This window comes from Podarcis cretensis (genome assembly GCF_951804945.1).
Source record: "Podarcis cretensis genome assembly, chromosome: 7".
NCBI classification, from domain to species: domain Eukaryota; kingdom Metazoa; phylum Chordata; class Lepidosauria; order Squamata; family Lacertidae; genus Podarcis; species Podarcis cretensis.
In genome coordinates, this window is record NC_137176.1 from 2,807,208 (window position 1) to 2,821,916 (window position 14,709).

The 14,709-nt window shown below is 41.5% G+C and overlaps 1 protein-coding gene and 1 long non-coding RNA gene across 9 annotated transcripts in view; one reads left to right on the top strand and one right to left on the bottom strand.

Annotated features, from left to right (window-relative positions):
- The window catches only part of RALGAPA2 (Ral GTPase activating protein catalytic subunit alpha 2), a 209,264-nt gene that overhangs the window by 154,176 nt on the left and 40,379 nt on the right, over positions 1 to 14,709 (top strand). For 7 of the 8 annotated variants that reach the window (XR_013840655.1, XM_079983435.1, XM_079983436.1 and 4 more), the window contains one exon: positions 627 to 754. Coding sequence is in view for 7 of the 8 variants with exons in the window: in XM_079983435.1 (XP_079839561.1) it covers positions 627 to 754 (128 nt within the window). In the remaining variant the exon portion in view is untranslated. Of the gene's footprint in view, positions 1 to 626; positions 811 to 922; positions 1,018 to 14,709 lie in introns of those variants that run through there. The other variant, XM_079983440.1, reaches the window with a different exon arrangement.
- On the bottom strand, positions 1,177 to 6,178 carry LOC307220081. The gene is made up of 3 exons (XR_013840696.1): positions 4,611 to 6,178; positions 3,990 to 4,120; positions 1,177 to 2,114 (listed from the first exon to the last, which is right to left on the bottom strand). It is a non-coding gene; the product is annotated as an uncharacterized lncRNA (long non-coding RNA).

A 14,709-nucleotide genomic window follows, 5' to 3' on the forward strand; every position in this document is an offset into this window, starting at 1 on the left:
CTTGAGGCTCTCCGTGGGGCAGACCGGGAGAGGCGGTCCCGTAGGTACAACAAAATACATATCAAACAAAAATATGAAAAAAGCCTTACACATGAAATGAGTCTGAAAACATTCTTCCATTATTTATACTTTACACCAATGCACTTTTCAAGAGCATTTGTTGCACATGACGTTTCATTTTATATCAAAGTGTAAGTGTGACCAGTTGCAGTCCTTGGTTTGACACTAGTTGTTTTGGAGATACCACAAATAGGTAGCTTAAACTGAGTAGTTATTGGGAGTGAGCTATTGGACATTTTTTTAAGTGTTTTAAACTTCTGGTGTGGGTGTGTATGTGTGTACACATACATTTATCTGTATTCAAGTTGAGGAAACATCCAAACCCAGACACTTGTACCCAAAAGATAATACATAAACATTTAAATTGAATACTTTACACATTTGCTGATAAAAACTACTATGTTACATTATCTCCAGGGTTAGTCTTACTTAGAGTAGATCCATTGAAATTAATGGAAACGACTAACTTAAATTCATTAATTTCAGTAATTCTACTCTGACTTCCCTTAGCCTTTCATCCAGTGATAGATTCTGATTTAATCATACAATGCATTTTATTTTGACAGGTACCATTTTTTGGTCCTTTGTTTGATGGGGCAATTGTGACTGCAAAACTGCTACCAAATCTTATCCGGGCCTCGTGCATCAATGCCAGCAGAGCTGTGAAGTCCCTTAAAACTCTGTATCAGAGCTTGTATCCTTTTCTTTGTTTCTAGTTCAGGACTGGGAATTACATCTGTTCACTTTGAGGTAAGTTTTCTACAAGAATATTTGGTTTTGTGAAAGACTCTGCTGAAACCATTAAGTCTTTATCATCAATAGCTACTTGCCATGGTGAGCATCCTCTGAATATCACCTGCAGGGAATCTGCATAGCACTCTGAATATTACTTGGGGAGAGGGCTGTTGCTTCCCCATAGCATCTGGTCGACTACTGTGAATGCAGGAGGCTGGAAGACATGATACAACAGGATTTTTCTTACGTTGAGCAAAAGCAACATTTTTAGAATTATTCATGTTTGATTTTTGAACTAATCTGCTGAATAAATAATGTAAAGATGCATTTCACTTTGCGACATTTCCAGTATCAGCCCCTGTGGAGAGCAGAGCCTCCTTCTGGAAACTTGGCAGGGCAGGGCAGGAGCAAGGGCAGGGCTGTGGGGGTGCAATGCAGTGCACCACCAACCTCACTGGCACCCCAACCCTTTCCAGTCAGGAGAGCAGCTTCTGGATCTTTCCTTCTCTATTGGGAATGCAGCGTGGATATTGGCATTTGTATATTAGAGAGAGCACTTTCAGAATTCTCAGAATATCAATGCAGATTTCATTTTATGGTAGAGACTATTTTGCTAAAAGTGACCAGAATAATTTCAATCGCTGCGGTTGGTAGAATTGTAACTGAGCCAATTTAAGCGTTTGATCTTCCAAGCCCACAAAAGATGCTGTATAATCACTAAATTGGCAATAAAATATTTTTTCCCGTTTTACCATATGTCTGTTTCAGCAGCGATATCGTAAAAGTCCATTTTTGTAAGGTCACGAATTTAAGCCACACTTTAACTTTTTACAGTCGGAATTTGGGGAAAAAAGTGCTGCTTATATTTGGGCCAATATGGTATATATCATTTGGCAAGGCACACTGATTTTAGAAGCTTTCTTCTTAGCCTGCTTGACTCACCTAGGTCTGTTTACAAAATAGCTAAAATAGACCTGCACAACATGCAGCCTGTTGCACAGCCCCTAAGTCACGTATTGTGGCCTGAATGATGCTTGATAACCTGTCTGTTTTTGCAGTCCCAGCTAAGCAGCAAAACCAGGTGATTATCAGCCTCCTAATAACCTGTTGTACATGGCTGGTGAGCTAGGTTTAGATCACAAAATTTCTAATATCCAGTTGAATTTGAAGTCCTCCTTGACAATATTTGTACTTGAACTATCTATGGCCACTGGCTACTGCTTGGGTGAGTTTCTGTTATTGCAGCCTGGAGATATAGACAAAGTTCATGGACTGCTGCAGCAGTCTTCTGGATTCTTGCCCATCGTGGATGGTGGCAGCTTGAAAGAGAGAGCGGGGAGCGGGAAATCAAGCAATGCCATCAGATCCATTAGAAATTACTCATTGAAGGAGAGAATGGGCTTCTAATGTTCTCAGAAGGCTGTGGACAGGACTATCTTGAAGTTTCCTTTACATGAACTATCTGATCTGGGCAGTTATCAGTCTGCACCTAGCTAAACAAGGTATCTGAAGAGGGCTGGGGGTGGCTGTTCAGCTCCAGTTATTCCTAGATGAAGCTGACATGGGTGCCACATAATCAGTCTGGTACAGGTATAGGTAGGGATGCAGGTGGCACTGTGGCCTAAACGGAGGGTCAGTGGCTCAAATCCCTGTAACGGGGTGAGCTTCCATTGCTGTCCCAGCTCCTGCCAACCTAGCAGTTCAAACGCATACCAGCACAAGTAGATAAACAGGTATCGCTGCAGCAGAAAGGTAAACGGCATTTCTGTGCGCTCTGGCTTCCGTCACGATGTTCTGTTACGCCATAAGTGGTTTAGCCATGCTGGCCACATGACCCGGAAAGCTGTCTGTGGACAAACAGTGGCTCCCTCAGCCTGAAAGTCAGATGAGTGCCACAACCTCATAGTCGCCTTTGACTGGACTTAACCATCCAGGGGTCCTTTACTGTTGTTGTTTTTTACCTAGGTAGGGAATAGATTTTGCTTGGTTGTTTTAGTGGCAGTAGAGGACTTTTAACATTTCAGCAGTGCCCTGTGCAACGCTAAAACCCCTGCCGCCACCGCCTCTCACTTTCCATTCCTACAGTGCCTTCTCAACTCATTGCCCATTGTGGGTGAACCGGGTGTGCTCCCCTAAATCTGCTTGCTAGTGGGCAATATTTTAAGGTTTATTTTAATTTATTCATTCAAGTTTCTGAAAGCCTTGGGGTTCCCCCCTCAATCATACTGATTTCTTCCTCTTATTTCTCAGTGTCCCCATTTTAACTACAATCCTGTTTACACTCACCACCTGAGTTTGTTTTTTTGAATATGTGATAGGTGAAAGTATTATAAATAACAAAGGGAGAAGCAGTAATCGTATTTAAAATGGCACTGAAATATTATTTTGTTCATTATGAAAGAAAACATTACATGGACCAGTTGGTTTCCTTGAGCATTTCCAATTCTTCCATACTTGAAATAAATAGATGAGCTTGAGACACCTTTGTATGCCTAGATTCTTATTGATTGAGAGATTCTGAAACATGAATTATACAATACATTTTTGAGCTACATTTTATGTTTTTTGTTATTGATGCCTCAGGATCTCTTTTGAGAAAAAAGCATCCAATAGTATGGTGCCACTTGTGGAGCTGCTTTTGCTTTTTGCTTTTGCTTTGCTAACATAAGAGAAGCGGAGACAGTTTTCACTGAGTCCCCCTACACCACCTGAAAAAACATTGCAGAGTGTTGAGGGACTCTCCACAGCAACATGGAAGGTGGCATGGAATTAGAGCTGTAGGGGAAAGAGAAAACTGGTGAAAATTGCCTCCCCTTCTCTTCCGTTTCCAGATTTTTCCACTGGATCAAAAACTGTTCCATAACCAGAACATCAGCATTTGATTTCACCCTTATATACATATATATATATATATATATATATATATATATATATATATATATATATATAAATTGCAATCACTTTTTCCCATTCAGTTTATGGGACATGGCATTTTTCCCTTCCAAGATTATCAGTTCTGCCGTCATTGGGGGAGTATAATTTGCCTTCTGTAGTTTTCAGTCAGTTGTTGTCAGAAACTATGCATGTTGGAAATAAAATATGACTCAGAGTTGTTTGTAACAATCTCACCAATCTCTGTAGTGTCCCGATGAACATTATAGTAGGTCTAATTGGTGGCATAAAGGAATACTGACCTTCATTTTGAAGTGCAGTTTCCCTGCTGGAGTAGATCAATAGCTGAGCTGTCTGTCACTGCTGCTCGCCTTCCGTTCTCACAGCGAGAACATTCTCCAGGCAGCAATCAATAGCTGTAATCTGTTCCAGCCTGTAATGACATGTGAAGCTTTTAGGGTGGTATTAACATTGGATTTTTCTGTGTATGTCCTGTAGATTTGCCAAGAATTATTACATTTCATAGAAGGCCTTGGTATACCCCTGCAATAGATAGGCAATTAAATCCTCTGTAAATTATCTGCACTTGTTTTAGGTACTGTTCCTGTTTAGACCTTGAAATCTCAGATGAACTTCTAAGTCAGGCTTAAAACACTCAGTCTTGTGTGTTTGCTTCTCATAATCTTTACTGTGAATTTTAAAAATCACTTTTAATGGTGCTGACCCTCCCACAATAATTAGCAACCCCCTCATTTAAAGAGAACTGGTGAACAAAAAATATGGAGGAAAGCCACCCAATAGGTTCAACTGTATTAGTAGACTCTTAGAAGTGCTGTTTTGTTCATGTATATGTATGTATGTGTGTATATATATATATATATATATATATATATATATATATATATATACACACACACACGTACCTTGTGATCCATGAAAGAAACTTCAGTTTCATACAAGTAATTCTCCTGCCATATCAATCTCTTTTCTTGAAACTCCTCTGCAACTCCTCTGCAACTCCTCTGCAAGACACCCTTTGTGCTGGACTTGGGGTGGAAGGAGTGTGTTGATTGGGCAGAGATATCCTCCATCTGCAGTGTTGAATGTGCAGGTGGGTGGAGGGCTTCCTTGGGGTACCTGCTAACAGAAGCCCAGCAAAAGCCCTGAAACAGGCAGAGGCAGATTTAGGGAAGCGCAACTGGTTTGGTTGCACTGGGCATGGAGCCTCAGGAGGCACCCCAACTGTGATGTAGAATGAAAGGTGGGGGGCACCAAATTTTGGCATTGCGCAGGGCATCACTGAAATTTGAGACCTCAAGGTCTACAACTGAAACAGGGCGGGGGGCTGAGCCAGCTATGATCCTGCAAAGCAAGAGTAAAGCAATATATGATTAAGCGTAAGATATTTATTTCATAAATTGCTGCAGATTGCCTCCTGATCTGGACTGGGAACCTGTCATGGGAATTAGAGGGCTTTAACCCTTTTCTTCCAGTGTAATCCAGACCTGGATTGTGGCTTCACACCTGCAATCTGCATTAGGAAAAGTATCGGGAACCTTTTCCCCTTCCAAAATGCAAATGCCAGGGTGGGTGGATCCAGATTGGGACTACAATGGGAGGCAAAGGATTAAAGCAGAGATGGGGAACCTCAAGCCCCAGAGGTGAAATGCAGTCCTCCAAGCCTCTCCGCCAGACCTTTGGGACGCTACTCAAGCCCCAGCCCCTCCCCAGCCACACCTCTTACTGGCCCTGCTCTGCATCCTCTTTTGATAGTTTTTGCCTAGCTGGAATGTGTCGTTGAACTCTGATAACGCCTCTTGCTTGCCTGAATGGAGGCTAGGCAGGCAGAACATGCTGAGCTGATCCAGCAAATCAGTGCAAGCTTCTGAATTTGTTCTCAGAGCTTTTGGATACCCTGATGTTCTACATGGTCAGTTCTGTCTCCAGTGAACTCCAGTTCTTAGTCTGGCCACTACAATTCTACTGGCCTATGCTGGGGTCACACAACTGTAAAGTTCCACCGGCATACTTATCCAAACAAAGCAAGTGAGGTTTCAAGCTGATGGGTTGTCAAACTGAGGGTAGTCCTCTAAGAATTAGAGAAGAAAATCTTCATGGATGCTAGCCAGTCTTCAAGTGGTCCAGGGCACATGGTTTCTAGACAAGTCTGAACTATCAAACCAAATTAGCAGAATAAAATGTCTGTTCCTTTTATTTAAATATGTACATTAATCTAACATAATATTGAGATAAAACCACAAATGTTTATTTTACAAGGAGAAAATACTTGCAGGCATTTTGCTAGGAAGCTTAATTATAAATAAATAGTAATTAGCCCTTTTCTATTCAATAATTTCTTCAGTTTCTTCTCTTCAACTTTCTAGGTGCCCTGGCACTTACAATCCTCGCCAAACTATGGTTATCATTGAGCTGTCTCTCCTTCCATTTAGATTACCAGAGAGAATGTTTCAGCAAAAGATATACCCTCCTGTTGAGAATCATAGAATCATAGAGTTGGAAGAGACCACAAGGGCCATTGAGTCCAACCCCCTGCCAAGCAGGAAACACCATCAGAGCACTCCTGACATATGCTTGTCAAGCCTCTGCTTAAAGACCTCCAAAGAAGGAGACTCCACCACACTCCTTGGCAGCAAATAAACCTCCTCTTCTCCAGGCTAAACATGCCCAGCTCCCTTAGCCGTTCCTCATAAGGCAACGTTTCCAGGCCTTTGACCATTTTGGTTGCCCTCCTGGACACGTTCCAGTTTGTCAGTGTCCTTCTTGAACTGTGGTGCCCAGAACTGGACACAGTACTCCAGGTGAGGTCTGACCAGAGCAGAATACAGTGGCACTATTACTTCCCTTGATCTAGATGCAATACTCCTATTGATGCAGCCCAGAATTGCATTGGCTTTTTTAGCTGCCGCGTCACACTGTTGGCTCACGTCAAGTTTGTGGTCAACCAAGACTCCTAGATCCTTTTCACATGTACTGCTCTCAAGCCAGGTGTCACCCATCTTGTATTTGTGCCTCTCATTTTTTTTGCCCAAGTGCAATACTTTGCATTTCTCCCTGTTAAAATTCATCTTGTTTGTTTTGGCCCAGTTCTCTAATCTGTCAAGGTCGTTTTGAAGTGTGATCCTGTCCTCTGGGGACAAGGTCGTTTTGAAGTGTGATCCTGTCTTCAGGTCGGGCATTGTTTTCTTTATCGGAGAAGACTGAGGCAAAGAAGGCATTGAGGAGTTCAGCCCTTTCTGTGTCCCCTGTTTGCATTTCACCATCTTCTCCTCTGAGTGACCCCACTGCTTCTTTGTTCTTCCTTTTGCTACGAACATACCCATAAAAGCCTTTTTTGTTGCTTTTAACCTCTCTAGCAAGCCTGAGTTCATTCTGTGCTTTAGCTTTTCTGACTTTGTGTCTACACGTGCTGGCTATTTGTTTGAATTCCTCTTTGGTGGTTTCCCCCCTTTTCCATTTTTTGTACACATCCTTTTTTAATCTGAACTCAGTTAAAAGTTCTTTAGATAGCTACCCTGGCTTCCTTAGGCACCTTCCATGTTTCCGTCTCATTGGTATTGCCTGAAGTTGTGCTTTTACTATCTCCCTCTTAACAGACTCCCAGCCATCATGAACTCCCTTTCCTTTTAGTATTACTGTCCATGGGATCTCACCCAGCACTTCCCTAAGTTTTATGAAGTCGGCTTTCTTAAAGTCAAGAAATTGAGTCCTAGTATGCTTGGCTGCTCCTTTCCGCTGTATAGTAAACTTCAGAAGAGCATGATCACTCGCGCCTAATGATCCTTCCACTTCTACCCCACTAACCAGGTCATCAACATTGGTTAGGACCAGATCTAAAATGGCTATTCCTCTTGTTGCTTCTCCCACTTTCTGGACAATGAAGTTGTCTGCAAGGCCAGTGAGGAATCTGTTTGACCTTATGCTCTTGGCTGAGTTTGACATCCAACAAATATCCGGGTAATTGAAGTCCCCCATTACTACTATCTCCCTTCCTTTTGCATGCTTGGCCATCTGTTCCAGGAAGGCATCATCTATGTCCTCCGTTTGGCTTGGGGATCTATAGTAAACTCCCACAATGAGGTCACTGTTATTCTTCTCTCCCTTAATTTTGACCCAAATGCTCTCACTTTGGCTTTGAGGTTCTAAATCTTGGATCTCTTCACAGGTATACACATCCCTGACATATAACGCCACTCCTCCTCCTTTCTTGTCTGGTCTGTTTCTCTGAAATAGATTGTATCCCTCCGTTATTACATTCCAGTCGTGGGACTTATCCCACCAGGTTTCAGTGATGCCTATTATGTCATATTTAGTTTGCTGTACCAAGAGCTCAAGCTCATCTTGTTTATTTCCCATGCTTTGCGCATTAGTGTACAGACATTGAAGTCCATTAATCATTCCCCCGTGTCTCTTATTTAAGGATTTTTTCCTCCCACCACTAGGTCTGCGTGCTGTTTGCTCCATTTGGTCTATGACATTTGGATGATCATCTTCATCAATTGATAGACTCCTACCTTCAGGAGCACTGTCTCCCTCCCCCACATTAGTCAGTTTAAAGCCCTCCTGATGAGGTTTCTGAGATTTTTGGCAAAAACATTCCTCCCAACCGTTTTGAGGTGCAGCCCATCGCTTGCCAGAAGTCCATCTTCAAGAAACTGCAGTCCGTGATCTAAGAATCCAAACCGTTCCTGTTTACACCATTTGCGAAGCCAGCTGTTCACTTCCACTATTTTTCCCTCTCTCCCTGGGCCACGTCGTTCAACTGGGAGGACAGATGAGATGACAATTTGTGCATTTAAAAATTGCTTCAATTTCCTGCCCAGAGCCTCGTAGTCTCTTTTGATCTTCTGGAGGCTATTGCTTGCAGTGTCATTGGTTCCCACATGAACCAAGAGGAAGGGGTATTTGTCAGTGGGTTTTATGATTCCTTGCAGTCGTTCAGTTACATCTTGGATCTTAGCCCTGGGGAGACAGCACACTTCCCGAGACATCTTGTCAGGCCCACAGATCACTACTTCTGTTCCCCTCAGTAGGGAATCCCCTATCACCACTACATGCCTCCTCTTAGGTCTGGTCGGGGTTCTTCCGTGAGCTGTCCGTTCCAAGGTCGCCTGCACATTCCCTGAGGACTGACTTTGCTGCTCGTCTTCATATACCTGATCGACTGTAATGAGGGAGAGATCCTCAAATGGAGTCTGCTCTTCGTCTTCCATGCTAGGGGAGAGGACCTCAAAGCGATTGTGTAATTCTAAACAATCAGAGCGAACCCTGGGCCTCCTACTTCTTTGAGTCACGTTTCTCCATATATCTGGCTCCTGTGTTGGTGAACTAGCCTCCTTCTCAGGGGAGTCCCCTGTCTCCTCCTTGGTGGAGACGGTGTGCTCTGTTGCTTCCAAGAAGAGCTCCAGCTCTCTAATTCTTTGGAGCGTAGCCACACGTTCCTCCAGTTGCTGGACTTTGTCTTCTAAGAGGGCAATCAACATGCAATTGCTGCAGGTAAAGCTGCCTGCAACCTTTGGCAAGATGGCAAACATTGCGCAGGAACCGCAAGCGACTGCAGCTGTTCCCTCACCCTCCATCTTGAGAACGTGTCGTTGGGGGTGGCTACAGCGGTCCTCCATCATAAGAAGCGTGAAGACAGGACAAATAACTCCCCCCCAAAAAACCCTAGGTCTCCCCCAACAAACGTTTGAGACTAGCTCCCCTAAATCTAAGAGATGGATCAAACTGCGCGCGCCGCTGCCCTGCAAGCTCTGATAAGCTCCTCCCACAGCTAATCACCTGCCTCAACAGAAACCCTGCCCCCTCTGACCTTTGCACAGGGAGAGCAGCTAATCAGCCACAAAGAAACACACACACACACACACACACACACACACACAAGAAAACCCTTTTTGCTCCTCCTTCAGCTGCTGCCCTGCAAGCTCTCAATATGAGAGCATATTAATTAGGGTTTTGCTAGCTGTTCTCCTTTTCTGACTTTTTAAATCAAACGTATTTCTACAAAAAACTCTAAACTGAGTAAATGTTCACCGTTTTCTGTCATCTGCTGCTGTTTCAATGCCATTTTGTTTCATTTTTAGGCTGTCTTCTTTTTAGGTATAGTTTCACTTACTATTCTACTCTGTCAATAATCACACGCTAAACAGGATGTAGTCAGGACACTTAGTATGCAGCTGATTTGGCTATGTGATTACATCATTAATAGCAAAATAAGCTAATTCATAATGTGGGAATTTCCTGAATTAATGAAAAATCCCCAAGGTGAAATATATTTTTCAGTGTGAGAAATATTTGTGAAAGTGCTCTACTGCTGCTCAGCTGAAACACATATACTGTAGCCCAAACCTGCACCAGTACTTGTTATTATAAGAGTTATTATAAGAACAATTAAATGTGAATTCTCAAAGCTTAAGTGAAGAAACAAACTTTTAAAAACAACAATATTTTTGTGTTCTTTGCTAATATACTTACTGCATATTTCCTTATACTGCATAGTGTCCACATTTATTTTCATTCTGGTTCAAAAGTGACCACCCACTGACCAATTTACTGTTCAATTAAAGTATCAAATGAGAAAATGAGTGCACGGTTTGAGAAATATTGTTTGGGTTGAGCGTATAATTTTTCCATACTAAACTAGCATCAGCTTGTGTTGAAATGAGGTTGCTTGTATAGTATGCATTCTTGCTACTGTATTCTTTATAGCAGCAATCTTATTTTGCCTTCTTGGGAGTAAAGGCAATGTAGATTTCTCAGGTTTTATAATAATGAAGTTTTTCATTCCTTCAAAACATTGAGTTTCAGTGAAAGCATAGTAAACAAAATAAAAAGCATACCAAGATCTTGTCAGGTAAAATGTCTTCACATTTTGTCAAAAACCAAAGTCCAGATTATGCATGTTTAGGATAGAATGAGATTCATGTAAAATGTTTGACTTTTTAACCCTTTTCAGCATATATGACATTGTTGATGCTACTGCTAAATGACTAATCATTCTAATCCTGTTGTGTTAAAATGCAGTCAATTGTGAAAAATTGCAATGCATTTAAAACATTATTTACTTCTATATGCATTAGTCCTTTCATTGTCATGTTATGAGTTTTGTTTGCTTTTTGCATTAAAATGTTTACTTGATCTAGCTTAAGTAATTATAACTGTGATGTTGAAACAAGCAAGACATGCATCTGCTTCAATCTAAGGCTTTACTGACTCAGGAATGTACCATTTTATTTTATTTTATTTTATTTGGAAAATGAAATAAGTTAAGGTTAATATGCTTTCAATAGGATGACAGGAACAAATTCTGAGCTTCTTGAACAATATTTATCAGTTTCTTAGTTGTGTGAACTAATGCTTAACTCAGATTCAGTATTTATGATTTCAGGAAGAAAAATCCCAAATGTTGGGCTTCATGAACTGCATAAAATAAAGTGTTTTTTAATGTCCCCCACCCCACTCCTTTGAGGCTTGCACTGGGCTTTAGCTCACACATTCTCATTAACATTCTAGCTCTGTATTGCCATTGCTTCTTCCTAGCTTACCAGCTGTTCCTGCTGATAGTTACAATGTCTGATGTGTTCAGATCACTGGGTTCCTGTACTCACCACAGAGAAGAGACAGTCTTTCCATTGGGGATAGCCACGTGTTTGCCTGTCAGCAATGGCACCGAATAAAGTAATAGGTCCTCGCATGGCATATGGTGTCTGGGTTCATACAAGATGCAAAACTATTCTGCCGCTAATGCACAATGACTCATGGCATTGCTAATTTTTCTAACAAAAGCGCACTTCCACACCCACACTTTTAACCCCTCAGGCTAAAAAGCTTCTGCTTTAATCACAAATCTTTGCAAATGTAAAGAGTGAACTTCTAGGCCAAATGTGAAAGATTTGACTGTACATCTGACTAAGTGAAAAGTGAAAAATTTACTCAAAGGGAAAGTGTAATTAAAAAAAAAAAATCTAAATCACACAGTTATATTAGAGATTTACATATAGTTGACTAGCATTGTTCCATTGTGAGTAGCAGAAGTGGATTTATGTCAGTATAATAGTTTGGAAACCACTTTCCCACAAACTATCTTTAATAAGAGTGAGTTTCGGCAAATGAAGTTTTCAGCTGGGTATGTGTGCTTATACCCAACCACCTTTTTAAATGGGCTTTATTGCAATAGCACAAACCCTGGGTGTCACTGCCACTAACAAGACATCCAGACCATGGGGAGGAAGTCATAGAGGCATAATCCTCCACTTGCCAGGAAAGCAGGTCCACCCCACATATACAAACTTGGCAAGTGCCTGGGATGCCGAAATTCCAGAAGTGCCTCAGCTATGTAAATGCACTGAGGAGGGGAAAGTTGCTGCCTATTCTTTTGAAGGAGATAATGTAGAGCTATATTATCAGTTTTGCTCATACTAGAACCATTGAAATTAATGGTCGTGCTTATATTAGGCTTGTTTGTTTTAATGAGTATACTCTGATTTTTAAAAAATTGAATACCACCCCTTGACTTTACATGAATGGTAAGAAGTTGTGCAAATACGTCACTTTCCCCCCAGAGGTTGGGATGGACTATTTATTCTTAATTATGTTTTGCGTTGCCTGTTGTTCTTTGTTTTACCATGCTTGACATATTACAATGATTATTCAACCCATCTTATAGGTATCTCTAATTGTGATTGATGTGTAATCATTCATTTTATTGAGCTCATTAAGGACTGCAAACCTCTGTACAACTTACAGTAATTAGAACCCAGATAGCCATTCCATCTGTTCCACAAGCACTGTTTAATTAATGAACTCTTAATGTGTTCTTTGCCCTATAAAAGACATGTAGTAATTTTCCAATTGTTGAATAGGACTTCAATGCCAACAATTTGTACAAGTTTAAAACAATTTTTTGGTATTAGTATTCTTTCTCACCTCCTGCTCTCCCTTCCACACACAAATCAATGTTGTTGAAGCCAAGAACATCGCATATTCACTGTAGTTATAATGTGGATGTGCCAGTTATACCATGTACATTTTTTAAAAAAATACAGTGCTGTGTCAATACCTGAGAGAACTGTCAATACTGATAAAAGAGACTTGACAACATCACTAAAATTTAAAATATTTCCTTATCCAGGTATTCTTCTAGTATGAGATTATTGTCAGAAGGTAGCTCTGGTTCCTACTAGGATTGGAGAATTGGTTATTTTCAAATCTACATTATTGGTATTTCCCCCCTGTATATACAGTACAATCAAATCTTATGCAAGGGTTCAGTTCCAAGGGTTCTGCATATACACAAAGAATTGTGTATACCAAAACCCGGGGGGGGGGGATCCTCAGTCCTCCCAGAACCACGGCCCCAAGCAGGCTTTTCCCCACCAAGCAAGTGCTTTTCATCTCAAGACATTTCTAGGGCAGCAATTGTGCATGACTTTCCTATGAAGAAGGTTTCTTCTCTGCCCCAAATAGCCAAATAGAAGAATTGCCAATTCAGCATAACAGTCAAAAATAAATAAATTTCCATATCAATTCAATTCCATTGAGATTAGATTGTATATGTCACTTACCCATAAACACTTGCATTCAAAGCAACCCACAATACGAGGGAGGAAAAAAACAGAAAACATAGTAAATTAATAAATATACAAATTGTGTCAATACAGCAGTACAAAATTTCAGTATGACAGTATAATAAAAGATAAAAATGAAAATTAATGTATAAAAACAGCAATAACAAATTTTAACAATGCCCCAAATATAAATACAGATATGTTGTGATTATGGCCATCACAAATTTACACAGGAGTTTAAAAATTAACTGTTTATGCATAGAAGCTTGGCCAGCCTTCTCCAACATGGTGCCCTCCAGCCGTTGTTGGGCTCCACCAGAGAAGGTGAAGTTAGGATGGATCCTAAGACCCCTCAACTTGGTCATGTAACCTGGCATAAATGAAGCCAGCAAGAAGGGTAGTGCAACTCAAACAAACACTATTTTAAAGGATTGTTTTCCCTCTGCTGGACTTGGGATGACTCAGTCAGCAGTCACATGATATTTAGCCTTTGGCCCAGTTGGGGCCTATTGACATAGTTTGTCATGCGGCAACCTTGATCTCCTCTCTTGTGACTATCCCCGAAAAGTTTGGAGGGTGACAACAAGAGAACATGCCTTTTCTGTGGTGGCTCCATGATTGTGGAATGCACTTCCCAGAGAGACTCGCCTGGCACCATCATTACATGTCTTTAGGTACCAGGCAAAAACATTCCTCCTTACCTAGGCCTATGGCTCTTAAATAATCTATGGCCTGTGATATTTTGACAACGGGTACACAACAACAACAACAACAACAACAACAGCCTCACTGCTAAACAGAGTTTGGCTCTGTTGGTAACTTTATGGTGGCTAAATTTACACCAGCATGCTTACTCTGGCTTCAGTCATAGGATTGCTTCCCCAGTGTACTTTCTAGTCCTGTTGTTGAATCTGTATTTGAACAATGGGGTTAATTGAACATAGAATTTTTTCATTTTGAGAAGTTTTCCTTTTTTAGATATAGCTCTTTGAAACTATTGGTGTTTGATATGTGGTTTTAAATGAAGACTTTAACCCAGTCTTCTTCAGCATTTTAAGACCCACAACACACTTTTATAATGTACTTTCCTGGCAGTAAGACCAGGGGTATAGTGTGGGGGGTGCCAGAGGGGCCGTGGTCCCGGGCTTGGGCTTTTGAGGGGGCGCAAAGCAGGCGCCCCCATGCAAGTGCTCCCCATTGCGGCCCCACCAGTGCTCCTCTCACAGGGAAACGCTGAGAGAGAAAGGAACTGCTTCCATGGGGAAGGTTATTCGGTGGGAGAAGGGCAGCAAGAGCCTCTCCAGCGCAGGCAAAAGAGCAACCTCCTCCCGCGTTCAGGAGGGGAAAGAGGCAGGGAAATCAGGGTTATGCAGATGTCAGCTAGAATCATCCCTCATGGATGTGGCACATTGCAAGGCTTTTTCCTTGCTGCAATGAT